Source organism: Eubalaena glacialis, chromosome 11 (assembly GCF_028564815.1).
Source record: "Eubalaena glacialis isolate mEubGla1 chromosome 11, mEubGla1.1.hap2.+ XY, whole genome shotgun sequence".
Taxonomy (NCBI): domain Eukaryota; kingdom Metazoa; phylum Chordata; class Mammalia; order Artiodactyla; family Balaenidae; genus Eubalaena; species Eubalaena glacialis.
This window is the reverse complement of record NC_083726.1, coordinates 52062607-52090305: the sequence shown is the minus strand read 5'-3', so window position 1 is coordinate 52090305 and position 27699 is coordinate 52062607. Positions and strand designations below refer to the sequence as shown.

Sequence of the window (27699 nt, the reverse complement as noted above, 5' to 3'; positions counted from 1 at the left end):
CCCGCCTCTACCCTCATTCATCCAGGGGTCGTCCCTGCCTCACCCCTACCAGCCTTCCAGGACCCTAATCCTGCCCCTGTACTTGAGCCAACCCCTTGTGGTCTGTTAGTCCCATCTCTCCTTCTCTCATCTGATTATTTTCTCACTTTCGGGTTCCACCTGTTTTGCGGCTGCCCTAATCCTAGATTAAGCAGACATTCTCGGAAACATGGAGTAACAACATTTGAAAATGCTTCACTGCCAGAACCTAGATGTGGAGGAGGGGTGGTGGAGGGAGGGCGGGCTACCTACCTAGGAAGAAACTTGCTGCAGGAGGAAAAATAGAAGATGCAGTTCTAGCCCTAGTGGTCTGCTTCCTCTGAGAACCCAGAGAGGCGGGAGGAAAGAGGAGTCCTGTAACTCCCGGCCTCAACTTCTCCCTGAATATTTGAGATCCCAGGAGCTCTAGTGACCTCCCAAGCCATGTCACTGACTGGCGTTTGCTGGTTCTGCAGGCCATGTCAGCTATGTCATAGAGGAATCTAAGGAAGAGAGTTGCCATTTAAGCGGCATCACTCCAAAAGATGCAGGTCGTTCAACCCCCTTGCAAAGGTGGTGATGACCAGGGACACAGGACAAGACAGCCCGTTGCCCCATATGGTGCAAAAGGTGTGGACTCTGGAACTAGACTGCCTGGGTTTGAATCCTGGCTCTCCCACTAACTCGCAAGTCACATAACTATTCTGGGATCGTTTTTTTTCATCTTTAAATAGAAATAATAACAGCATCTATCTACAAGCGTTGTTGTGGGAGTTCCCTGGCAATCCGGTGGTTAGGAATGCCGTGGCCCCGGGGTTCAATCCCTGGTCAGGGAACTGAGATCCTGCTACAAGGTGCGCAGCGTGGCCAAAAAAAAAAAAAAGGCGTTGTTCTGAGGATTAAAGAAGTCAATATAGGTGAAATGCTGAAAAGCACTCAGCATATAGAAGGTGCTATACAGGGTTGCTTGTTATTTCTGTTATCTGGACTCTGGCTGCAGGATGGGCTTAAAGCTAGCATGTTTTCCTCTAGTTTCTACCATTATTTGATCTTTGCACACAGGGATATCCACAGACATGGTCCAAAAGGTATCAAGGTTTTCAAACCCAATTTTGGTTGTACATTCCATGCATGGAAATCATTAATATAGGTACAGACTCCTTTTTCCCACTGTGGTTTGCATTGTGTTTGATCTCAATGGATTTGGTTACTAAAAGGAATCACCCCTGAAAAATCAGCAAAATGCAAGTCACCTCCATTACAGCGATGGTCTTAGGGGTCCCTGATGCCCCGCAGCTTCATTTGCTTGTGGGGTCTCTTCCTTTCTGCCATTCAGTTCAGCCCTCAGCCCTGGCTGCTCCAGGCTCCTGACTTTGTTCTTGGTTGGATGTATCACAGCGTTGGAGGAGGGGGCTTCTCGGTGGTCTTCCTCCTCCCAGATCCTAGCACCTAACTCCAGTTCTCCCTCTAAATTCCAGCCTCCAGCTATAGCCCCCCGGGGCTAAGCTAAATGCGCTTCTACAGCCAGTCTTTGCCCCTCACCTTCTCATTAGCATTCTTCAGGCCACCTAATAATTCTCTTCTGCCCAGTCCTCTCCCACTGAACTCTGTACCCCCTTTAGATTTCCCTTTGGTCACCTAAGGATACTAGTCTTGGACCAGTCAGGAATAAGTGACTGCTTATTCCAGAAGAGAAAAAGAGAGTAAACAAGGAGATTCTCCTGTTTGCAATTTCCCCTGGTGACTGAACTGGTGGTGTGCAGAAGAGCCAGCCCCGTGTAAAACATGAAATGGGTGATGGCCCGAAGAAAAATCCAAATGCACTTCCAGAAGGGAAAACAAACAACAAACCCAGGAGAGGGGAAAAACAGCAGCTGCTTTTTACAGTGGTACAGCCAGTGGGGCCCACTGCATAACCAGAAAGTGAGGTGAGGTCAATGTGAGCAAGGATCCCTAAAGTCACGTATTTATCGTCAACATGAATGGAAGAGTGATACCCTAAGAGTTGCCAAGCGGGCAGTGGACTTTGCCAGAAGGAGCAAGAAAGAGACCTTGTTTTAAGGCAAGATGTTGCTATTTCTGACCATGGTACAATTTGGCCTATCCTGACTGGAACAAATAATGACAATTCTTTTGGCATCTTCATTTTTCACTTACAAAGCACTTTCACAAATTTCGTTTCTTTTCAACTTCGTTTCATCATTTTCATCTTCAGCACCATGCTGGGTGACATAGCAGGTATTATTAGTAGTAGTAATAGTAGTATTATAATATTTACTTTAAAAATGGGTTAACTGAGGCTCGGAAGGCGTAAGTGACTGGCTTGGGAGACAGAGCTGGTAAATGACAGAGCCATAAGTCCCTGACTCTGGCTCCACACTCTCTTCTCTAGACTACTGTACAACCGTAGACTATCCTATCAATCACTGCTCAGGATAAGCCTTCTTTCGGGTGCACATCCCTAACATATTTAATTCTAGCTTCCCAGGCTCAAATTCAATTTGGCAAAGCTGGTTTTCCAGGAGACCACCATCTTTACAGCACACCCAGTCTTGGAGTCTTTGCCCCACATCAACTGGAATTCTCCCATGGCACTGCAGAGCATCTGAACCTGGCTATTCATCCCATTCATCAATCCAAGAATATAGTTCCAGAGTCTACATATATGAACTCTTACAGATTTAAGGGATTATCTAAACTGCAGCAAGCAAGACCGTTAAGACCCAGGACATTCTGCGGGGCTGCCAGAGTTTAAGGTCCCATTCCTTTATCTTTAGTCAGCAAATCTGTAGGCTCAGAGAAGTTCCCTGTGGCCTTGTACTCTTAAATCAGGCACTTGGCAGGCTGATATATGGTCACTATTACAATGGGATCCATTTGGCCATAAAACAATTACATTCAGCCTAATCCCCAGCCAATTTAATACTGTCATGGAAAATAAAACCTGCTATTCAACCAGCTAACGAAAATGTGAAACTTTCACAAACCCATGGGTATATTGCACTGCCTGTCCAACTATTGCTGAAGTCACCTTTCCAATACTAAGACATTCAAAGACCTCTTTTTGTTTTGTTTTGTTTCAGATTTTTTTTATTTCATTATTTTTTTAAATAGATCTTTATTGGGTATAATTGCTTCACAGTACTGTGTTAGTTTCTGTTGCACAACAAAGCATATCAGCCGTATGCATACACGTGTCCCCATATCCACTCCCTCTTGCGTCTCCCTCCCCCCTCCCTATCCCACCCCTCTAGGTCATCGCACAGCACCGAGCTGACCCCCCTGTGTTATGCGGCTGCTCCCCACCAGCCAACTATTTTACATGCAGTAGTGCATATATGGCGATGCTACTCTCACTTCGCCCCAGCTTCGCCCTCCCACCCCATGTCCTCAAGTCACCTCTTGACTGTGGTCGCTTTCTCTCCATCTCTGTTGCCACTTCTACACTATCCCCTCTTTAAGCTCTGGCTGTGTAGTCTCACCCGCCCCCCTCAATTCTTTCTCCACCCTCAGCAAGCGTGATCTTTCTAAAAACACAAATCTGATCACAAGCCGAATGCCTGCAGATAAAGTTCAAAGTCTTTCCAGTGGCCCGAAGCGAGTGGCATGGTCTGGCTCTTATCCCTCCTCCAACCTGAGCAGTCACCGGCCTTCCCCACTGTTCCCCAACAACGTTGAACCCCTTCGCACAGACTCCAGTACCCTCTGCCTGGAATTCCTTCTCTTCTCCTGGCCCCTCTTCCGCCCTAGCAAGCCTCCTCCTTGTTCTTCAGTCTCAGTTCAAGTATTACTCTAGGGGACCTTCTCTGCCTTTCTCCCCGCCCACATTCTCCACACAGTCAGGTCCTCTGTATGTTCTCTTGGAACACTCTGGACTTCTCCCTGGTAGCAATTCCTGCAGTTGTCACAAAGCTTTGTGTAACATGGCCCCTGTGGATGATGAGGGGAGATCCGTCTTACCACCTTTGCCTCCCTAGCACCTGGCACAGCAGCTGGCCACAGTAGGCCCTCCCAAAATGCGTGCACGAATGAATGAATCAACCGCACCGCATCTCCACGGGGTTATCTGCTCAGGGAGCAGAGCTGAGACCGAGCAGATAGCCCAGTGGAGACCGGCAGCCTCTCATAGGCCTTTTCCCAGCTCTCTCCTGTCCTCTGGGCCCCTGCTGACCTTCATTCAGGCCTCACTTTTCCTCCCCCGTGCAGGGTTCTGCACCCCAAACCTCTCCCCATTGTCTCCCCATCACCCCCTCCACACATCCAATGTAATCTCTCCTTGACTCCATTTCCGTCAGTTCAGCTTTCGGCCAGCATGTTCATTTTAAGAAAAAACAACTGGTAGGCAAATGAGCTAACAACAGATGCCACCCAGACAAACACGTAGCGCAGTGTCTGAGACATAGTATGCACTTGAAGCTGATAGTGGTTGCTTTAAACGGCTTGGTCTCTATTTTACTTTCCTCTGCCACAGCACTCCAATTTTTATTTGTTTTTTAATTTTTTGGAGGAAGTTCCTCTTCCTCACTCTCAGCCTATGAGATTCCCCTGGTGGCAGGGGAGAGCATGTGACTTAAGCTAGGCCAGTTGATCTATTTTGACCCCCTGATTGGTTCAGGCACATGACCCAAGGCAAACCCGTGAGATTTCATGTCACCACTTTTCTGGGACTAACTAGGAAAATGAGCTTTTCTCACTCTGGTGGAATTAAAGCTGGTAGGATGCATGCCTGTAACTTCTGAGGGGAGGGTGGTGAGGAGGAAGGCGTGTTGCCACAGCATGGGATGAGCTTGCCTGAGGATGAAGCCCACACAGACAGGAGGCAAGATTTGGAGACAGTCCAAATGCGGAAGACATTATTTGAGCCTATCGTGCCCAGAGGCTAATAACGTTTCTTCTTTCCTTGAAGTATGTCAGATTTGGGTTTTTCTCACTTTCACCCAGAAGAATCCTGACTATGCCATAAATTAAAGAGCAAAGAAATTAATGAACACAGTGAGAGTCAGCAGAAGTGACCTTCAGAAGGCCTTGATTCTAGTGGTTCTACCACCCTCAGAGTGTAAAACCTTGGACAAAATTCTGAATTTCAGTTTCCTTATCTACAGGCTTAGGAAGGTGGTTGGATCAGATCTTTAATATTCCTTCTAGGTTTAAAAGTCTAGGATTCTGTGATACTAAGATGTCCACAAAGCCTAAACACAAAGGAATCAGTTGCAAGTGATGGGAATTTAGAATAAGGAAAGAGTAATGGATGGGAGGAACCTTTCCTGGCTCTCCCATAGCTCACGTGTACAAGGCTTCCTATTATATTTCCAGGTTAGAGAAACAAGGAACTTCCTGGACTGATAATAGAAGCTACTGGAGTCTGAAACCAACAAATGGCAAAATAGCAACCTCATAGTCAGCAGTGGAGTTTCATGAGAGAGCTTGTCTATTTCACAACCACTGCAGTTATATGTGTATATATATGTAACACATATACATACATGTATATATGTATAAAATGTATATATATATATTTATATATTTAACTTAATATAATTTAATTTAAATAAATTTAACTTAATTTAATATTTATATTTTAATTTATATATTAATATATATTTATATATATATACTTTAAATATGTGTGGGAGATATGTTCTTCCTTAAATTTAAGATAATATAAAAAGTAATTCATAATTAAGCATAAATAATAATAATAACAATATACAATGCCAACTAGGGTCTAGTAAACAAAGTAGAGTTAGTAAAGAAAGTAACTGAAACATCACATATTATCACCCATAGATGAATGAGAGATAATGTGACTATTATTCTGGTAATAGATTTGGGACCAACACTGTTTCAACTTGTAATTAAATATGTCTCTGGAACACCATTCAGGTCAAAGATACACTCTGTTTAACCAAAGTACTTTTCTTACAAAAGAAAAAACTGCCGCATGAAAATAGACAATGGGCCAGAGTCTAATCTCACATAAATCAATGAAAAATGTCCCACAATTATTATTAATAGCATCCTGATGTATCCATTTTCCCTCAGAGTTACATGAACTGAAAATCTAGCATCACAGATAAAACACATAAGCCATCAAAGTAGAATAATTTTGTTCTTCTATTTTTCTCTTTGATTTGTTATTTCTTCGCCTGTCACATACTTGAGCTAAAAAATGAAATCTTGCCCAATTTCCCGATAATCACGGAACGACCTTAAATAATCATCTTTCAACTAGCCTTAGATTAAAATTTTAAAATCACCTTTAAAGTTCTCTTTCAACTTTTTCCTATCATTTGGAAGGGCATTCAGCGCATATTAGCTCTGGTCCAATGAAGACCAGCAGTAGAAAAGGCATGAAGTAACTACGATGCTTCTCTCATGCCAGCTGAGGGGATGGAGGGATTGGTGGCGGAGGGGACTGTATTGGAAACATTTTTGCTTCACATAATTCAGAACCTGATCTCATGAGTGATAAGGTAAGTTCAATTTTCAGTGTGGTCTTTGTTAACTATTGTTCAAAGGCTCTGAAGAAATAGGAATATATAACAACTTTCCCTCACCTATTTTTCAAGCCATAAATAAGAGGCTAGGCTACAGCATGTGGCACAAACCATTCCGAAAGCATTTTACTTTCTTCTTTCATGGGGCTATAAAATTATATGGTGCATTCTCAACTTCGGAAATTGCTGGAGGAAAAGAGCTTAGGAAATATTTATTTCCTACAGAACACAGGAAATATGCACAGGCTTCTCGCTATCTCTTTTTCCCTTAACTTCTGGATTTAGGCCAAGATTATTTAACTCATTAGCCTTTCACTGAAATTGTTAATCACAGCTGTCCAGTTGTTTTGGTTGTTATTTTTCATACATACTCAGTATGTGAAACTAAAGTGGAACTGTACACAGTGACAGTGGCTTTCATTCATTCATTCATTCATTCATTCAAATGGTTACTGAGCACCTACTACATACCAGGGCACCACACCGTGCGCTGGAGCTAGCAAGACGAAGAGTTCAGTCTCTGTGCCCAGGGAGCATGAGGTCCCAGCACAGGAGACTGAAAATAAATGGCAGCAACAATTCAGTCTATGAAGTCAATGGCAGAGGGATACTCCGGGAGCTGCAGGAGGTGCAGGATCCACATTCAGGTGGGTCATTGTCGAGAAAGGCTCCTCCAGGGGCACATCTCAGCTGAAGCCTGAGAGATGAGGAGGAGTTTAGTCAAGCAAAAAGGAAAAGGGAAGAAGGGGCTGCTCCCAACAGATCCAGAGCACAGTCTAAACCCCAGAAGCGTCCAAACGACAGAACTGTGCTAAAAGGATTTTTGTTAACAGCTATCAATGTTTCAATGTCACCTCTGGAATGATGGAAGAATGATTTGCCGCGGTGATGGCACCATGTGTTCCTGAACCAGTGATGGATGGCGTCACAGCAGAATATCCGGGCAGAGACAGGAGGAAGCAGATCAGAGCTGAGGCCCAAAAATGACTCTGTCAGAAGCCATTTCATGTTGTGAAAATCCCATAAATTTCCTGAAACAAAGGTCAATTATACTTCAGATGAACCGACTGAAAGAGAAATGTGGACTGGAAAGAAGGGTGGTGGGAAAGCAAGCAGATGACACGGACAGATGTCTCCAAAAGAGCTTACGCACAATTTTTCCTTCAGTTTCTATAGTTCCTGTTGACAGGTGCTTTTGCAGTGCTATGGGGATTTCCTAATAAATAAAAACTTTAAAAAATATTGCATGATGCTTTGTTTCTTGCATTTTAAGGAGATGAAGAGGCATATCAAATTCATATCTTTGTTATGAAGATTGAGAAGCAGAATTTATTTGACTGAGTTTAAGCTTACTAAATATTTACATTTGGGGATTGAGGGTTTTTTTTTTTCTATTTTTAAGTTAAATCCAGATGTTTTCAATCCATGTAAAATGACAACAGATATGTAATACATTCCTCAAAAATCCATATAAAGCTTAGCACAATGCCTAGCATGTAATAAGTGCTCAATAAATGTTAGCTATTATTATTGTTGATATATATTTACAGAAAATAAATATAAAATGTTTTCTAAGACATATACACTCTTAAAAAAAACAGTACAGTCACATGGTGAAAAAAGCAAATAGTTTGCAATAATTTACGATGAAAATCAACAGCGACTTGCCTCCTCCCACTCCTACTCTCCCATCTTATTCCTCAGATGCAGTTAAGTGCCTTTAACTCTTTTAGTAATTGCTTCAGGGGGTTGTCTCATATTTCTAAATTATAGGCCTATATATCATTTTATTGAGAAACCAATTTGAGGCGTTATCAACTGAATTCTTTCCACAGCAGATGAGGGTTTAGATCTCTTGAGTCATTCTATTACTCATTCAGTCAACAAATAATTATTGAACACCGACTGTACCAAGCACTGAGTAGGCGCTGAGGATGCCCCGGTGAACAAAACTGACCAAATGCCTTGCCTGCAGGGAGCTTACATTCTAATGGGAAGAGAGACATTAAACAAACAAGTAAAATACATTGTATGCCAGGTGGTTATAAGTTCAAAAGAGAATAATTAAGTAAGGAGGGGCTAGGTGGAGAGACTACAGTTTTAATGGGTTAGTCCGGGAATGCTTCACTGAGAAGTTGATTATTTGACTCTAATCTTGGGAAATTTTCTTATATTGTTCCTTTGATAATTTATTCACCTTTGTTTTCTCTATTCTATCTTTTGGATGCCCTGTTGATCAGATAGGGCTGGTTTAATCCTCTACGCTGCTTGGATATTTTAAATATATTTTTAAAATTTCTCTCTGTTTTGTTTTTTGGGGATTTTCTTGATTTTATCTTTTCAACTCTTCATACCACAGGTATGTGGAGGTCTTCTTTTTTTTCTTTCTTTCTTTCTTTTTTTTTTTTTTTTAAGACACTTGAGGTCTCCTGGGAAGTCACCTCTGACTTCCAGGCTCAGGAAAGAAACCAAATTGATGACATTTTATGCCCAAAGAAATGGATGGCAGTCCACTGACCCATGTAATCACCCTGTTTTCAGCCCTAAGCCTAAATACCACCCACTACTCTACTTGGAATTCCAGAATCCTAAGTCTTTCTGGGATTCCTCTGGGCAAATCTGATTTCTCTTGTCTCTGTCTTCCTCTGTGTGAAGTGGAAGAGGCAGCTTCTTCTGCTCTGCAAAATTTGCTGAATCTGTATTCCAGAAATATGTGGAAATCTCCTATTTTTTATTGATTCCAATCACATTCTTTGTGTACTCATGGATTTGTTGCTTTTACATGCCTTTACTATGATTCTGATGGAATCTAGGGAAGAAGAGAAAATTAATGTATTCTGTAACCTGCTGTCTATAACTGAATATCCATGTACAATTTTTAAAAGCATTTATTGATTGCTAATTTCCATCATATATATGCATACATTTATGTAAACTTTCCATATATTTATCCCAAATATATATTAATATATATGTGTCTGTATACACAAATGTATGTGTATATCTGTATGTATTTGTGTGTGTGCGTGTGTGTGTGTGTTAATCTTTTTTCCATCATTCCACTCTTCTGGAGTTAAGATATGTAAACTCAAGAAAGATCATCAATCTCAAAGATATAAAGTCCTACACATTATGTTTCAAGGTGAACAAGCATAGCATATTTTAGGGCCTGTAAGAATGGCTAGAGTGTAGGTTTGTTTTAGGAAGAGGGAAATGATCACAGAAGACTCTGGAGAGAAATTTTTTAAAACAGAGCCAGATCCTGAAGGACCGTGTAAACAAAGTTAAGAAGTTTGAAGTTTATTCTATGATCTATAGGGAACCACTGAATGAGTTGAGCAGAGAATGATGTAATCAGATTTATACTTTAGAAAAATCACTGGCTGCAGCAGAAAGAATTAAGCAGGCTGCAAAATGGAGGTGAGGATCAGCTCGCAGGTGATTGCAATGATGCAAGCAAGCGATAAAGGTGGTCTGAACAGAGGTAGTGGCAGCAGAGATGGAAAGAATTGGACCAATTTGAGAGATGTTTGGGAAGCAGAGTTGATGACTCTTGGTGTTTGTTAGCAATAGGAGTGGAAATGGGAAGAGGAGTCCGGGAAAATTGCCAGTTCTGACCTAGGCAGTGGGTGCTGGTGTCATTCACTAAGATAGCAAGCTTAGACAGACAGAGCAGCAGCTTAAGAAGAAGCTGATGGGGGAGAGAGAAGAGACTAGGATCCAGAAGCCAGCCATATCCCCCGAGGCAGCCCACAGCCATCCACATGGAGGGAGGTGCCATCTCACCGGAATGTAGACTGAAGCACTGATTGATATATCCTGCCAGACACTCCAGAGATGGTGATTTGGGGACCAAAGTGAGAACAGGACTGTTTATTACTTCAGAGTCCACAGAAAAGACACCACAATTTCCAGAATTTATCTCCAGGGACAGAGGAAGTTTACTCCCACTGAAAAATTTTTAAATTGTATTTTTGTGGCAGGTCATGCATCATGGATTCAACATGCTAATTACAGCTACATGAAAGCGTACTCCCCAATTCGAAGATACACGTTCTATTCAAGCACACATACAACACTTATCCAAATCGATCCCATACCAGTCACAAAGACAGCACGAAATTTTTCAAAAATTTGATGTCATAGAGGTTACATTTTAACCACATTATTACTAAGTTAGACAACAATAGCAATATAGAAAAGGAGGAATACCACATTTTGATTAAAAGCACCTCCAAACAATTCATGAGTTAAAAAGGAAATGATAATGGAAATTACAAAATATCTAGACCTGAACAACCATCAAGGTATTACATATCAGAACGTATGGGGAACAGTTAAAGTGGTTCTTAGGTATAAGTTTGTGGCCTCAAATATTTCTTTAAAAGAGAATTGAAATGAATAAGCATTTACTTCAAGAAAGTGCATTAACTCACTCAAAAAAATTTAGACACCGAAGTCTCATCTTTTTTAATACAAAACATTATTGGGTATATTTTACCATAATAAAAATGGGGGGAAGGGGAACATTATTGGGTAAATAAACAAACACCTATTTGTCCAAGTAAAATTTATATCAGCCAAGTAATAAAAATGCTGATTTCATTCAGTCTGCCTTCTTTGCTTTTTTATATCTATATTGATCAAAAACTTCAATGGGTTAGTAGATATTTGGCTTTTTCATATGTATTATGTATATATAATATCTATATGTACATGCAATATGATTCTCTGTATGTATATATCATAGTCCAACTCGGACATTTTGCCTCTAAATAGAAAACAGCTCTGAGAGAAGCAAGATGAAGAAATAAATAAGGACATGGGCCCGGGGTCAGAGAGCACTGAATTCTGTCTCCACTTTAATCTTGTATTATCTGGGTGACTTTGGCACATCTATGTAACCTCCGAAAACTTCAATTTCCTTCTCTGTAGATTAGAGTTGCTGTGACACTGGTACCAGCCACAAATGATTGTTACAGGTTACTGAATACACAGTGCCGGTATCGTCAGGGCGGGGCGGTAGGGAGGCACTTGTGGGTGTTTTTGTTTGGTTTTTTTTTTACCATTCTAATAAGTATTAAGTGACATTATGTTTTACTAAGAGACTGTTATAAACTGAAGGTTTGTGTCCTCCAAAATTCATCTGTTGAAAATACTAACTCACAATGTGATGATATTTGGAGTTGGGGCCCTTGGGGGTGATTACGAAGGTGTAGCCCTCGTGAATGGACTAGTGCCTTTATAAAACAGACCTTAGAGAGATCCTTCACCCCTTCCTGGAAGTTCATAGCGAGATGGCCGTTTATGAACCAGGAAGCGAGTCCTCGTCAGACACGATGAATCTGCCAGCACCTTGATCTTGGATTTCCCAACCTCCATAATTGTAAGAAATACATTTCTGTTGTTTACCAGCTACCCAGTCTATGGCATTATGTTATAGCAGCCCAAATGCTCTAAGACAGAGACATTCGTTATGATAACAGCCCAAGGATCCCTATTCTAGTTGACAAGGGAATAAATATAAACAAGTCCCTAATCAATGACTTCACTAGTTGTTTTTCTTTCTTATCCAACTGGGTGAATTGCTGAAATATAGGTATGGGCGCTCAAATATACACAGACACACAAGCAAATCTCACCACTTTTGTCAAGTGCACCCTTTTGGACTATCACGGAAGACTTTCTTCTAGGACTTGAGGAGTGGTGTGTACTCTTTTACACTTTTCCAAAGAGGAATAAGCAAGACTTGTAAGGTTTGGTCGGCAGAATAATGACTCCCAAAGATGCCCATGTCCTAATCGACTGAACCTGTGAATTTGTTACAATACATTTCATGGCAAGGGGGATTTAATGCTGCAGATGGAATTAAAGCGGCTGATCAGCAGGTCCTGAGATGAGGGCAGTATCCTTGGTTATCCCAGTGAGCCCAGTGGAATCGCAAGGCATCTTTAGAAATAAAAGAGGGAGAGAGGAGACTCAGAGTCAGAGGGACGCAGCAGGAGAAAAACTCCACCTGGCATTTGCTGGCTTTGAAGATGGAAGCAGGTCACATACCAAGGAATGTGGGCAGCCTCTAGAAGCCAGAAAAAAGCCAGGGAACAGATTTTCCCCTAAGCCTTCAGAAGGAACACAGCCTTGCCAATGCCTTAATTTTAGTGAGACCAATTTTGGACTTCTGACCTCCAGAAGCTGAAGAGAATAAATCTGTATTGTTTTAAGCCACTGAGTTTGAGATAATTTGTTAGAGTGGTAGCAGGAAACTAATACATAAGAGTTCCTTACAAGGAAAGAAAGATGAGGTGGCCCCTCACTGGATACATTTCTGAAAGGACTTTGTTCCCATTAATCCACAGAATCCAGACTATGTTTGTGATTCCTGCCTTGGTTACAGTTTCTCAGGATTCAGTCCTGGGACATCTCATCCCTCTGTGTTCTCCCTGACTCTGTAACTTCATCCACATTCATGGCTTTAGATGCCATTTTTATATAGGGCTGATCCACAAGTTTGTATCTCTCACTTAGCCCTCCTTTCAGAGCTCCAGGCCAGAATATCTCCACTTGGGTATCTCACAGGGATCTCAAGCTACAGGGATCCAACACTGAACTCTTCATTTTCTACTCTCCACTCCCCATCCTCACACCCCCAGCCTGCCTTTCCCTAGACTTCTCCAATTGCTCATGATAGAAAGTAGTCAAAAAACATTTGACACCTTTTCTCAACCTCCGATTACCGAGTCTTGCCAAGTCTGTCCTCAAATCTGTTTCTAATTCACTCAGTTCTTGCCACCTTTTGTCACCACCCTAGTCCAAGCTATCATCATCTTTTCCCTGAACTACTGTAACAGCCTCCTAACACCCCTGCTTCCCTCAATACCCCTCCAGTTCATTCTCCACACTGCAGCCAGAGTGATTTTTTTTTTTTTCTTTTTGGCCTGCCTTGCGGCTTGTGGGATCTCAGTTCCCTGACCAGGGATCGAACCCGGGCCCTCAGCAGTGAAAGTGCAGAGTTCTAACCAGTGGACCATCAGGGAACTCCCCAGAGTGATCTTTCAAAATATCAATAAGATGATCCATGCCTCTGCTTAAGACCCTTTCGGGGCTTCCCGTTGCTCGTGCAAGAATATCCAAACCTGCTCTTTTCTGGCTGGAATCAGGGAGGCAGCAGAAGAGAAGAAAAAGAAGGTTCCCGCTGTACCAGAAACCCTTAAGAAAAAGCAAAGAAATTTCCCAGAGCTGAAGATCAAGCTCCTGAGAAGTTATCCAAAAGATGCTTTGAAAGGCAAGGAGGAAGTTTATCAATGAAAAGGCTAAGCACTGTTACAAGGAGTATAGGCAGATGTACAGAAGCAATATTCGAATGGCTAGGATGGCAAGAAAAGCTGGCAACTTCTATGTGCCTGAGGAACCCAGATTGGCACTTGTCATCAGGATCAGAGGTAGCAGCGGTGTGAGCCCAAAGGTCCGAAAGGTGCTGCAGCTTCTTCGTCTCCTCCAGATCTTCAGTGGCACCTTTGTGAAGCTCAACGAGCCTTCAGTCAACATGCTGAGGCTTGTGGAACCACATATTGCATGGGGGTACCCAAACCTGAAGTCAGAAAATGAACTGATCTACAAGTTTGGCTATGGCAAAATCAACAAGAAGGGAATTGCCTTGACAGATAACACATGGATTGCTCAATCACTTGGTAAATGTGGCATCATCTGTATGGAGGATCTGATTCATGAGATCTGTTCTGTTGGAAAACGTTTCAGAGAAGCAAACAACTTCCCGTGACCCTTCAAATTGTCTTCTCCACTAGGTGTAATGAAGAAAAAGACCACCCATCTTCTAGAGGGTGGAGATGCTGGCACCAGATCAATAGGCTTATTAGAAGGATGAACTGAGGTATCTACCTTGATTATTTCTGTAATCTGGTCAGTTAATAAATGGTGACGGCTTTCAAATTGAAAGAAAAAAGAAAAAGAAAATCCAAACCCTTGAGCATGGCTTAAAAGGCCCCGCATGATCCTGCTGCATCTCTCCAAATCTATCTCATGCCGCTACCCCTGCGCAGCCACACTGACCTGCTTTTAATTCCTTGAAGATTCCAGCCCCCCTCCAACCTCAGGGCCTTCATACAAGCTATTCCTTCTGCCTGGAACACGTGCCTCCTACCTTTCCACATGACTCTTCATCCATCAGGTTTCATCTTATCAGAGAGATCTCCTCCAACTTAAAGTAGATCTCATAACATCCTGTTATTTTCTTCCATAGCTCTTATCAAAATCATTAATTACACACACACTTAATTGTTTAATTCCTGTAACCCTTACTGGTCTATACACTCCCCAGACCATGTCTGCTATGTTCATCTCTGCATTGCTCACCCCAGGCACAGAGTCTGACACATAGTAAGTGCTCAGCAATGTTTGATAAAGGAATAAATTAATAAATGAATGATGAATTTGGATGCAGTAAACAGAATTTTTAAAATCTTCTGTCACCTTTTAGAAATTATTTCTTCCTCTGTCCCACACCAGACTCTCTTTGCCACTTACTCTTCCCTTCCCTAGCCAGTGCCTATGTTCCAAAACCTTTCTGCAGTATCAAAATACATCTATCCTGCCACATTCCCACAGGGACTCTGCCCTCTTCTGGCCAATATGGGAACTGATTCCATTTTACTGGAGCTTGAGGATTTATTTTCCTTCTTGGATATTTTTATCTTAATCAGCAACTTCTGGAAAACCAAGAGCTTGGCCCAAAATAAAGACTCCAAATCCATTTCTGTTTAGTAATGTGTATAAATAAAGTCCATTAACAAATTCACGAGTGATGAATCCTAAATATAACCATGGCAGATGTCACTCGTTAATCCAGCACCTGTTTATTAACTATCTACTCTGGCTGTGAAACTTAGAACTTTTCAAGGAGCCCCAGACCCAACAGGGGAGAAGGATATTGTAACTAAGTTAATGAAACTGTCCCCTCTGTAGACAACTTCCCATCTCACTTCCCCCAGACCAGGACACTGGGAAGGAGGATGATCCCTGGGCTGAAAATTTAATCAGCTCCTATACATTATGGCACATGTAAGACCTTCTCATGCTCCCATCATGACTGAGAGAGTATCATTTCTAATAAAGGTTAGAGGATCAAGAAAAAGAACTGACACTACTCTGCAAGACTCCAGAGGGATGTTTAGAAAATCGTTGCTTTCTAGACGACATTGCCTTTGAGAATTGTTAGTGCTTGTATGTGTGTGATCCAACAGTTAATTGTGGGACCAGAGGAAATACTTGTTGGACAGAATGTCTGCCACTCCCCCTAGCAGGGAGACCTGAAAAGCAGTCTGGATTTGGGACACCCACGGCCGCCCTGGGCTACTCTGAGGCACTTGAAATTCCAGAGGCCACCTTGGATTGGCCTGCTGGTGCCACCGCTTCCCACCACTCTCCCTCATTCCACTCCCAGCCCTGGGCATTATTATAGGCTGAAAAACTCAGACTTGGGGAAATGCAATGCTAGGGAAGAGGGATGGACCCGGGAATAAAACCAAATCCTGTGTATAAGGGTAGGATTTCCCAAAAGGTGGGTGGAGTTTCTCCCATGGGAGTTTAGAAACAAGAGGCATTTTTTTTGAGAGGCACATATCTGAGGACAGAGGTGTAAGGTTGGGTATGGAACACCCACGAGAAAACACCCTGTGAATTGTTCAACTTCTTGGATTGTCTTCTCTTAGACTATGGGAAATGCTGTATTTAGTGTATAACATTTAGGGTATTTATTTTTATATTATAGATTATTTATAATTATATTAGATTATTATTAGATTAGATTGTTATTATTATATAACTGGTATGTTATATTAACATAATAATATTAATATACTATAACATATTATTATTACAACCCTCCATGTGGTAATTCTTTTTAGATACACCAACCCTTCAATAAAATCTGATTTACCCAGAAATCATTGTATGAGAATGTTGAGGTAAATATAGGTATAATGCAGTGTAATTATATTCGTCAGAATCTTTTGGTGGCTGCAAATCAAATTGGCTTAAGTGAAAAGATGAATTCATTGGATCATTGAACTGAAAATTCAGGTGCTCAAACTAAACATTCAAGAATCTCTCTTTCCTTCTCTTAAGTGTAATTTCCTCTGTGTTGTCTTTATTTTCAAGCGGTTACTCCCATAGATGGGTGGAATGATTACTAGTAGCTCCAATTTAGCAACTCCAACAAAATCAGAGCTTCTACTTCCAAAATGTTTCAGAAACAGTATTAGGCAGATACCTATTTGCTCCACTTGTCCAATCTCAAACCAATCACTGTGGACAGGAATGGCCAAACCTGGGTAAAATGTCCACCTCCAGAGCAAGGGGATTAAGTCAGGTCCTTGAACCACACATAAACCCAATCTAAAATGACACATCCGGATGCAAGACACATAACATTTTAAAATAGATATGTTATATCAGGTACTGATAAGTCTTCTAAATAAAAATTTATATTTTTATTTATTTTCAATATAAAAATATAGCAAATTAAAAGAATAGAGGTGTGATCCAGCAATTCTACTCCTGGGCATATATCCAGACAAAACTATAATTCAAACAAATACATGCACCTAAATTCATAGCACCACTATTCACAATAGCCAAGACATGGAAACAACCTAAATGTCCATTGACAGATGAATGGATAAAGAAGATATGGTACATATATACAATGGAATACTACTCAGCCATAAAAAAGAATGAAATAATGCCATTTGCAGCAACATGGATGCAACTAGAGATTATCATACTAAGTGTAAGTCAGAAAGAGAAAGACAAATACCATAAATGAACCTATCTACAAAACAGAAACAGAAACACGGACATGGAGAACAGACTGGTGGTCGCCGAGGAGAAGGGGGTTGGGAGAGGGATGGAGTGGGAGGTTGGGTTAGCAGATGTAAGCTTTTATATATAGAATGGATAAACAACAAGATCCTACTGTATAGCACAGAGAACTATATTCAGTATGCTATGATAAACCATAACGGAAAAGAATATTAAAAAACATATACATGTATAACTGAATCACTTTGCTGTACAGCAGTAATTAACACCATATTGTAAATCAACTATACTTTAATTTAAAAAATTGCTAAAGAAAAAAAAATCATAGAGGAGGACAAAGTTTGCTTTTTAGAAAGGGTCAGCAGGGAATGAGGTCAGGACGAGTGGTTGACTCTGGCATAGAGGGTTTCAGCTATGGGCAATGAGAAGGGCAAAAGCTCTGAGGGTGACATGTGCTGCGAGTATCTGACAGATGGTGGAAGGCTCCTGTGGCTGAAATACAGCAAGCAAAGAGTAAATGGTAGGCAATGAAGGAAGAGAGGGAGAGAGGAGGCAACTGAGGGACCGCCTTGTAGACCATGGCAAAGACCGTAACCTTTATTCTAAATGGAGCAGGAAGGCATTGAAGTAATTTGAGCTAGGAACAACATGTTGCTACTTATATTTTAAGAGGATGACTGCCTACTGTTATAGACTTTAGGAGGCATCAGGGGAGGGAAGAGTGGAACCAGATGAGTGAGGAGGCACAGAGCACCAACAAAAGATGAAAGATAACAGTGGCTTTGGTTACGATAGTGGTGGTAGAAGCTGGATACATGGTCAAATTCAAGAATTATCTTTGAAGTCAATGCCAATAGGATTAGGAGATGGATTTGATAGAGGATGTGAAAGAAAGGGGTCCAGGATGATTTCAAGGTTTCTTGCTGGAGGAAGCAAGGGCTCCATGGAGGTAACACTATGTAAAGAATACTGGCAGCATGTCACACCACCACACACACACATTTTATTGAAGAGCTCATCAACTCTATTACTTACGATCTGGCACTCAATGCCTGCACGTGTCTGGTAATCCCAAACACTGCTCTCAAGACTAACATCCTTCAGGCCTGCAGGGAAACACCTCTTGCCTCATATCCTTGAACTATACGCATATGACTGTCCTGAAGGTATACAGGTTATGCTATTCCCAGTGCTGGAGGTGAAACACTGCTGTGAGCGAGAAGAGGATTGGAGCAGTGGAAGTTCTCAGGTAAGAGAGACAAATGACCTTGTCATACCTTTCCTCTTACACAAATAGCATCATTTCCCAGCAGTACTGAGCATCAGTTTTCTTGCTTCTCTTGATGCTCCAATTTGTGGCCTGGAAGATACCCACCAACTATCTCATTATTCAAAACTGTTGCATATGGTTTCTGAAAAAACAATTGGCAATATTTTAAAAATTGTCATTACTCTTAAACTTATAGATGTAGACCTAGATCTAACTAATGCATGAACTATGATACTGATTATTTACATTGGTAATTAGATGAACATTGAACTCTAGATTGGCAAATGGTTTTACTTTTATGAAAATACCTAGTAAGATTTAATTAACTTTTCCAAAACATTTAAATTTAAATATATGTAAATTAGGCACAGAGCCCTGCAGAGGTAAGCCTTGAACTTTAGCTCTGTGAAGGGATCAGCTGCATTTCTTTATCCCACGGTCAACCTGCCATGGGTATCCCAGCACCAGTCCACTGGTCTGAACATTTTTTGGAGATGGACTAGTTTTAGTTTAATAATTTTGATTTAAAATTTTGATATGCATTAATTATCATATGTATTTTTGCCTTTCACTTTTGTAGACAATTTAAACTATTTAGGAGAAATAACTTTCCTGAAAAGACAGAAATAATTTTAACTTTTTGACTTTGCATTTACTCTAATATGCACTCATGAATATATCCAATTTTGTATCCACTGAATACACCCATATTTTATTGTTTAGTCCTTTAGAGCCTAACTGCCAATATGACACAAATTAAATGAAAATCTTTATTACAACGTGATAAATGACTTTGCTAAAGTCAAGAAAAATCTGTTTTATGGAATAACTATATAAAAATGTACACAATAATATGTACTGATAATAATGTGTGAATTATGCATATCTTTTATTTTATTTTATTTTTAAAATTTATTTTTACACAGCAGATTCTTATTAGTTATCCATTTTATACCTATTAGTGTATATATGTCAATCCCAAACTCCCAATTCATCCCACCACCACCCCCCACCCCCCTGCCGCTTTCCCCCCTTGGTGTCCATACGTTTGTTCTCTACATCTGTGTCTCTATTTCTGCCTTGAAAACCAGTTCATCTGTACCATTTTTATAGGTTCCACATATATGTGTTAATATACGATATTTGTTTTTCTCTTTCTGACTTACTTCGCTCTGTATGACAGTCTCTAGGTCCATCCACATCTCTACAAATGACCCAATTTCGTTCCTTTTTATGGCTGAGTAATATTCCATTCTATATATGTACCACACCTTCTTTATCCATTCATCTGTCTATGGGCATTTAGGTTGCTTGCATGCCCTGGCTATTGTAAATAGCAATGCAATGAACATTGGGGTACATGTGTCTTTTTGAATTATGGTTTTCTGTGGGTATATGCCCAATAATGGGATTGCTGGGTCATATGGTAATTCTATTTTTAGTATTTTAAGGAACATCCATACTGTTCTCCACAGTGGCTGTATTAATTTACATTCCCACCAACAGTGCAAGAGGGTTCCCTTTTCTCCACACCCTCTCCAGCATTTGTTGTTTGTAGATTTTCTGATGATGTCCATTCTAACCCGTGTGAGGTGATACCTCATTGTAGTTTTGATTTGCTTTTCTCTAATAATTAGTGATGTTGAGCAGCTTTTCATGTGCCTCTTGGCCATCTGTATGCTTTCTTTGGAGAAATGTCTATTTAGGTCTTCTGCCCATTTTTTGATTGGGATATTTGTCTTTTTAATATTGAGCTGCATGTGCTGTTTATATATTTTGGAGATTAATCCTTTGTCCGTTGATTTGTTCGCAAATATTTTCTCCCATTCTGAGGGTTGTCTTTTCGTCTTGTTTATAGTTTCCTTTGCTGTGCAAAAGCTTTAAAGTTTCATTAGGTCCCATTTGTTTATTTTTGTTTTTATTTCCATTACCCTAGGAGGTGGGTCAAAAAGGATCTTGCTGTGATTTACGTCAAAGAGTGTTCTTCCTATATTTTCCTCTAGAGTTTTATAGTGTCTGGTCTTACATTTAGGACTTTAATCCATTTTGAGTTTATTTTTGTGTATGGTGTTAGGGAGTGTTCTAATTTCATTCTTTTACATGTACCTGTCCAGTTTTCCCAGCACCACTAATTGAAGAGACTGTCTTTTCTCCATTGTGTATTCTTGCTTCCTTTGTCATAGATTAGGTGACCATAGGTGCAAGGGTTTATCTCTGTGTTTTCTATCCTGTTCCATTGATCTATATTTCTGTTTTTGTGCCAGTACCATATTGTCTTGATTACTGTAGCTTTGTAGTATACTCTGAAGTCAGGGAGTCTGATTCCTCCAGCTCCATTTTTTTCCCTCAAGACTGCTTTTTTATTCAGGGTCTTTTGTGTCTCCATACAAATTTTAAGATTTTTTGTTCTAGCTCTGTAAAAAATGCCATTGGTAATTTGATAGGGATTGCATTGAATCTGTAGATTGCTTTGGGTAGTATAGTCATTTTCACAATATTGATTCTTCCAATTCAAGAACATGGTATATCTCTCCATCTGTTTGTGTCATCTTTGATTTCTTTCATCAGTGTCTTATAGTTTTATGAGTACAGGTCTTTTACCTCCTTAGGTAGGTTTATTCCTAGGTATTTTATTCTTTTTGATGCAATGGTGAATGGGATTGTTTCCTTAATTTCTCTTTCTGATCTTTTCTTGTTAGTGTATTGGAATGCAAGAGATTTCTGTGCATTAATTTTGTATCCTGCAACTTTACCAAATTCATTGATTAGTTCTAGTAGTTTTCTGGTGGCATCTTTAGGAATCTCTATGTATAGTATAATGTCATCTGCAAACAGTGACAGTTTTACTTCTTCTTTCCCAACTTGTATTCCTTTTATTTCTTTTTCTTCTCTGATTGCCATGGCTAGGACTTCCAAAACCATGTTGAATAATAGTGGCAAGAGTGGACATCCTTGTCTTGTTCCTGATCTTAGAGGAGATGCTTTCAGTTTTTCACCACTGAGAATGATGTTTGCTGTGGGTTTGTCGTATATGGGCTTTATTATGTTGAGGTAGGTTCCTCAACATAATATGCCCACTTTCTGGAGAGTTTTTATCATAAATGGTGTTGAATTTTGTCAAAAGCTTTTTCTGCATCTACTGAGATGATCATATAGTTTTTATTCTTCAATTTGTTAATATGGTGTATCACACTGATTGATTTACATATATTGAAGAATCCTTGCATCCCTGGGATAAATCCCACTTGATCATGGTGTATGATCCTTTTAATGTGTTGTTGGATTCTGTTTGCTAGTATTTTGTTGAGGGTTTTTGCATCCATATTCATCAGTGATATTGGTCTGTGATTTTCTTTTTTTGTAGTCTCTTTGTCTGGTTTTGGTGTCAGGGTGATGGTGGCTTCATAGAATAAATTTGGGAGTGTTCCTTCCTCTGCAATTTTTTGGAAGAGTTTGAGAGGGATGTGTGTTAGCTCTTCTCTAAATGTTTGATAGAATTCACCTGTGAAGCCATATGGTCCTGGATTTTGTTTCTTGGAAGATTTTTAACCACAGTTTCAATTTCATTACTTGTGATTGGTCTGTTCATATTTTCTATTTCTTCCTGGTTCAGTCTTGGAAGGTTATACCTTTCTAAGTATTTGTCCATTTCTTCCAGGTTGTCCATTTTATTGGCATAGAGTTGCTTGTAGTAGTCTCTTATGATGCTTTGTATTTCTGTGGTGTCCATTGTAACTTCTCCTTTTTTCATTTGTAATTTTATTGATTTGAGTCCTCTCCCTCTTTTTCTTGATGAGTCTGGTTAAAGGTTTATTAATTTTGTTTATCTTCTCAAAGAACCAGCTTTTAGTTTTATTGACCTTTGCTATTGTTTCCTTTGTTTCTATTTCATTTATTTCTGCTCTGATTTTAAGATATCGTTCCTTCTACTAACTTTGGGTTTTGTTTGCTCTTCTTTCTCTAGTTCCTTTAGGTGTCAGGTTAGATTGTTTATTTGAGATTTTTTTCTTGTTTCTTGTGGTAGGATTGTATTGCTATAAACCTTCCTCTTAGAAGGGCTTTTGCTACATCCCATAGGTTTTGGATCATTGTGTTTTTGTTGTCATTTGTCTCTAGGGTTTTTTTGATTTCCTCTTTGATTTCTTCAGTGATCTCTTGGTTATTAAGTAGTGTATTGTTTAGCCTCCATGTGTTTGTGCTTTTTTACGTTTTTTTCCCTGTAATTTATTTCTAATCTCATAGCATTGTGGTCAGAAAAGATGCTTGATATGATTTCAATTTTCTTAAATTTACCAAGGCTTGATTTGTGACCCAAGATGTGATCTATCCTGGAGAATGTTCTGTGCGCACTTGAGAAGAAAGCGTAATCTGCTGTTTTTGGATGGAATGTCCTATAAATATCAATTAAATCTATCTCGTCTATGGTGTCATTTAAAGCTTGTGTTTCCTTATTAATTTTCTGTCTGGATGATCTGTCCATTGGTGTAAGTGAGGTGTTAAAAGTCCCCCACTATTACTGTGTCACTGTCGATTTCCTCTTATATAGCTGTTAGCATTTGCCTTATGTATTGTGGTGCCCCTATGTTGGGTGCATATATATTTATAATTGTTATATCTTCTTCTTGGATTGATCCCTTGATCATTATGTAATGTCCTTCATTGTCTCTTGTAACATGCTTTATTTTAAAGTCTATTTTATCTGATATGAGTATTGCTACTCCAGCTTTCTTTTGATTTCCATTTGCATGGAATATCTTTTTCCATTCCCTCACTCTCAGTTTGTATGTGTCCCTAGGTCTGAAGTGGGTTTCTTGTAGACAGCATATATACAGGTCTTGTTTTTGTATCCATTCAGTGAGCCTGTGTCTTTTGGTTGGATCATTTAATCCATTCACATTTAAGGTAATTATCAATATGTATGTTTCTATTACCATTTTCTTAATTGTTTTGGGTTTGCTTATGTAGGTCCATTTCTTCTCTTGTGTTTCCCACTTAGAGAAGTTCCTTTAGCATTTGTTGTAGAGTTGGTTTGGTGGTGCTGAATTCTCTTAGCTTTTGCTTGTCTGTAAAGCTTTTGATTTCTCTGTCGAATCTGAATGAGATCCTTTCCAGGTAGAGTAATCTTGTTTGTAGTTTCTTCCCTTTCCTCACTTTAAATATATTGTGCCACTCTCTTCTGGCTTGTAGAGTTTATGCTGAGAAATCAGCTGTTAACCATATGGGAGTTCCCTTGTATGTTGTCATTTTTCCCTTGTTGCTTTTAATAATTTTTCTTTGTCTTTAATTTTTGTCAATTTCATTATTATGTGTCTCGGTGTGTTTCTCCTTGGGTTTATCCTGCCTGGGACTCTCTGTGCTTCCTGGACTTGGGTGGCTATTTCCTTTCCCATGTTAGGGAAGTTTTTGACTATAATCTCTTCAAATATTTTCTCTGGTCCTTTCTCTCTCTCTTCTCCTTCTGGGACCCCTATAATGCGAATGTTGGTGCATTTAATGTTGTCCCAGAAGTCTCTTAGGCTGTCTTCATTTCTTTTCATTCTTTTTTCTTTATTCTGTTCCGTGGCAGTGAATTCCACTTTCAGTCTTCCAGGTCACTTATCTGTTCTTCTGCCTCAGTTATTCTGCTATTGATTCCTTCTAGTGTATTTTTCATTTCAGTTATTGTATTATTCATCTCTGTTTGTTTGTTCTTTAATTCTTCTAGGTGTTTGTTCTTTAATTCTTCTAGGTCTTTGTTAAACATTTCTTGCATCTTCTCGATCTTTGCCTCCATTCTTTTTTTCTTTTAACATCTTTACTGGAGTATAATTGCTTTACAGTGGTGTGTTAGTTTCTGCTTTATAACAAAGTGAATCAGCTATACATATACATATATCCCCATATCTCCTCCCTCTTGCATCTCCCTCCCACCCTCCCTATCCCACCCCTCTAGGTGGTCACAAAGCACTGAGCTGATCTCCCTGTATTATGTGGCTGCTTCCCACTAGCTATCTATTTTATATTTGGTAGTGTATATATGCCCATGCCACTCTCTCACTTTGTCCCAGCTTACCCTTCCCCCTCCCCGCGTCCTCAAGTCCATTCTCTATGTCTCTGTCTTTATTCCTGTCCTGCCCTTAGGTTCTTCAGAACCATTTTCTTTTTTTTTTAGATTCCATATATATGTGTTAGCATACGGTATTTGTTTTTCTCTTTCTGACTTACTTCACTCTGTATGACAGACTCTAGGTCCATCCTTTGCCTCCATTCTTTTTCCGAGGTCCTGGATCATCTTCACTATCATTATTCTGAATTGTTTTTCTGGAAGGTTGTCTATCTGCAGTTCATTTAGTTGTTTTCCTGGGGTTTTATCTTGTTCCTTCATCTGGTACATTGTCTTCTGCCTTTTCATTTTGTCTATCTTTCTGTGAATGTGGTTTTTGTTCCACAGGCTGCAGGATTGTAGTTCTTCTTGCTTCTGCTGTCTGCCCTCTGGTGGATGAGGCTATCTAAGAGGCTTGTGCAAGCTTCCTGATGGGAGGGACTGGTGGGTAGAGCTAGGTGTTGGTCTGGTGGGCAGAACTCAGTAAAACTTTAATCTGTTTGTCTGCTGATAGGTGGGGCTGACACCTATCAGACACCAACAACCTGTTGGTTGTTTGGCCTGAGGCAACCCAGCACTGGAGCCTACAGGCTCTTTGGTGTGGCTAATGGCGGACTCCAGGAGGGCTCATGCCAAGGAGTACTTCCCAGAACTTCTGCTGCCAGTGTCCTTGTCCCCATGGTGAGCCACAGCCACCCCCCACCTCTGCAGGAGACCCTCCAACACTAGCAGGTAAGTCTGGTTCAGTCTTCTATGGGGTCACTGCTGCTTCCCCTGGGTCCCGATGCGCACACTACTTTGTGTGTGCCCTCCAAGAGTGGAGTCTCTGTTTGCCCCAGACCTGTCAAAGTCCTGCAATCAAATCCTTTTAGCCTTCAAAGTCTGATTCTCTGGGAATTCCTCCTCCCGTTGCTGGACCCCCAGGTTGGGAAGCCTGATGTGGGGCTCAGAACCTTCACTCCAGTGGGTGGACTTCTGTGGTATAATTGTTCTCCAGTTTGTGAGTCACCCACCCAATGGTTATGGGGTTTGATTTTATTGTGAGTGCTCCCCTCCTACCCTCTCATTGCAGCTTCTCCTTTGTCTTGGATGTGGAGTATCTTTTTTGGTGAGTTCCAGTGTCCTCCTGTCAATGACTGTTCAGCAGTTAGTTGTGATTACGGTGCTCTCACAGGAGAAAGTGAGCTCACGTCCTTCTACTCCACCATCTTGAACCAATCTTTCTGCATATCTTTTTTTACTACTCATCTAAATATTTCCAGCCTATAAATTAAATGGTGCTTAGTAATGATGGTTAAATTAAATTCAGCCATCTTCAATATTTTGCCAAATTTCAGTCGTATAAAACTAATGTTGTCTCATATTTTTTATTCTGTTACTGTATACATTTGACAAGGGAAGAAGATAGAACGTATTTTATTCAACCATTGATTGGTTTGATTTATAACTTAAACATTTGGACATGTGGTATGTGGATGTCCATTTGTGCTCTTGCCTGAGCCCTGCAAATGATAGGGGCAGCCTCGTTCAAAATACCAAGAGAGTACCAAGAAGAGTGTGATTAACTCTGGAAGGTCAAGGAAGGTTCCACTGAGGAGCTGGTGCTTGACTGGATCATCAAGGATGGTTAGAAACTCAACAGGCAGAGGAAGGAAGGGCATTCAGAGAGTAAGAACAGCATGTGCAAAGCTGAGTGATCATGCACTGTGAAATGCAGTATGTGTGACACATTTGGGCATAAAGTTTTGTGGAGATAAGAGAATGGTTGGGCATGGAGCTAGAGATAAGACTTGGAGAAAGACATCTAGAGCAGATATACATCATCTACTGCTTTTATTCATTCAGAAATATCTGTTTTGAGTACTTGCCACTTGCCAGGCACTAGGCTAGACGCTGGAGGTACAACTACAAACCAGGCAGCAATTTTGCTCTCTAGGGTTTATGTGGAGAGTGTTGTGGAGAAAGATGTTGTGTCACAGTCACTGTGCATGTCTTAGGAAGTACCTGAAGGAAGGGATCCTGGGACAAATATCCTTGCAGTTCTAACCAGCCCAGCATCTTAAACCAAGAAAGTACTCCACACATTCAATTGCTGAATTAAAGTGAAAAAATTACTACTGGCATATTTGAATTTATCCTTAAGGCTATATTGCGGGAAGCACAGTTGTGAACTATTCCCGAAGGTCTCAAGTCTGAGTGATGCAGGGAATCCATTAGCTCAGTGTTAGAAATGCTTTGAGGGAGTTGAAGCCTTGCAAACAATAAAATATTAATGAAAATTAAAATAATAACAAATTATTATTACCACAAGGGGGGAAAGCAGGGGGTGGGATGAACCGGGAGATTGGGATAGACATATATACACTAATATGTATAAAATAGATAACTAATAAGAACCTGCTGTATAGCACAGGGAACTCCACTTCACTTTGCTGTACAGTAAAAACTAACACAACATTGTAAAAAAACTATACCCCAATTTAAAAAAAATTGTGAATATACAACCCAAGGGTGTTTCATTCCTATTTGAAAAAAATATTATTATTACCAATAATAACAGCTGCCATTTATCAGTCATTTAATATGTGCTGATCCCTATGTTAAGTGCTCTCCATGAATGGTCTCTACAATCTCTTGCTTCTCACACCAACCCTTTGACATAGATGGAGATACTGAAGGGCAGCAACATGAATTAACCGGCCCTGATACAGCTAATAAGCAATAGATCAGAAGTTCAAATCCAGGTCTGCCTGGATCTAGAGAGACCTGGAAGGTGTCCTTTACACACACACACACACACACACACACACACACACACGGAACAGACAGAGCTTTTAAAATAGTCCAAAGAACTGTGATCACCCTCAAAATGCACCGCCTTGTGGTTTTTTTTCTCTCCTGGCAATTCTACAAGATTTGGACAGTGGCCACGTCTATATAATAAACAGATGGAATCTGGACTCTTTCCATCTGGCCCATCTCTAAAACGTGCTCAT

The 27699-nt window shown here is 40.3% G+C and overlaps 1 protein-coding gene across 1 annotated transcript; it reads left to right on the top strand.

The window, feature by feature from the left end:
* Positions 1 to 13854: 13854 nt before the first annotated feature.
* Positions 13855 to 14292, top strand: LOC133100852 (large ribosomal subunit protein uL30-like). The gene has a single exon (XM_061205345.1). The coding sequence runs from the start codon at positions 13855 to 13857 to the stop codon at positions 14290 to 14292; it is 438 nt and encodes a 145-aa protein (XP_061061328.1).
* Positions 14293 to 27699: the final 13407 nt, after the last annotated feature.

What these genes read in the sequence shown, in the direction of transcription:
- LOC133100852 (XM_061205345.1), top strand. Translation starts at nt 13,855, where the DNA reads ATGTACAGAAGCAATATTCGAATGGCTAGGATGGCAAGAAAAGCTGGC.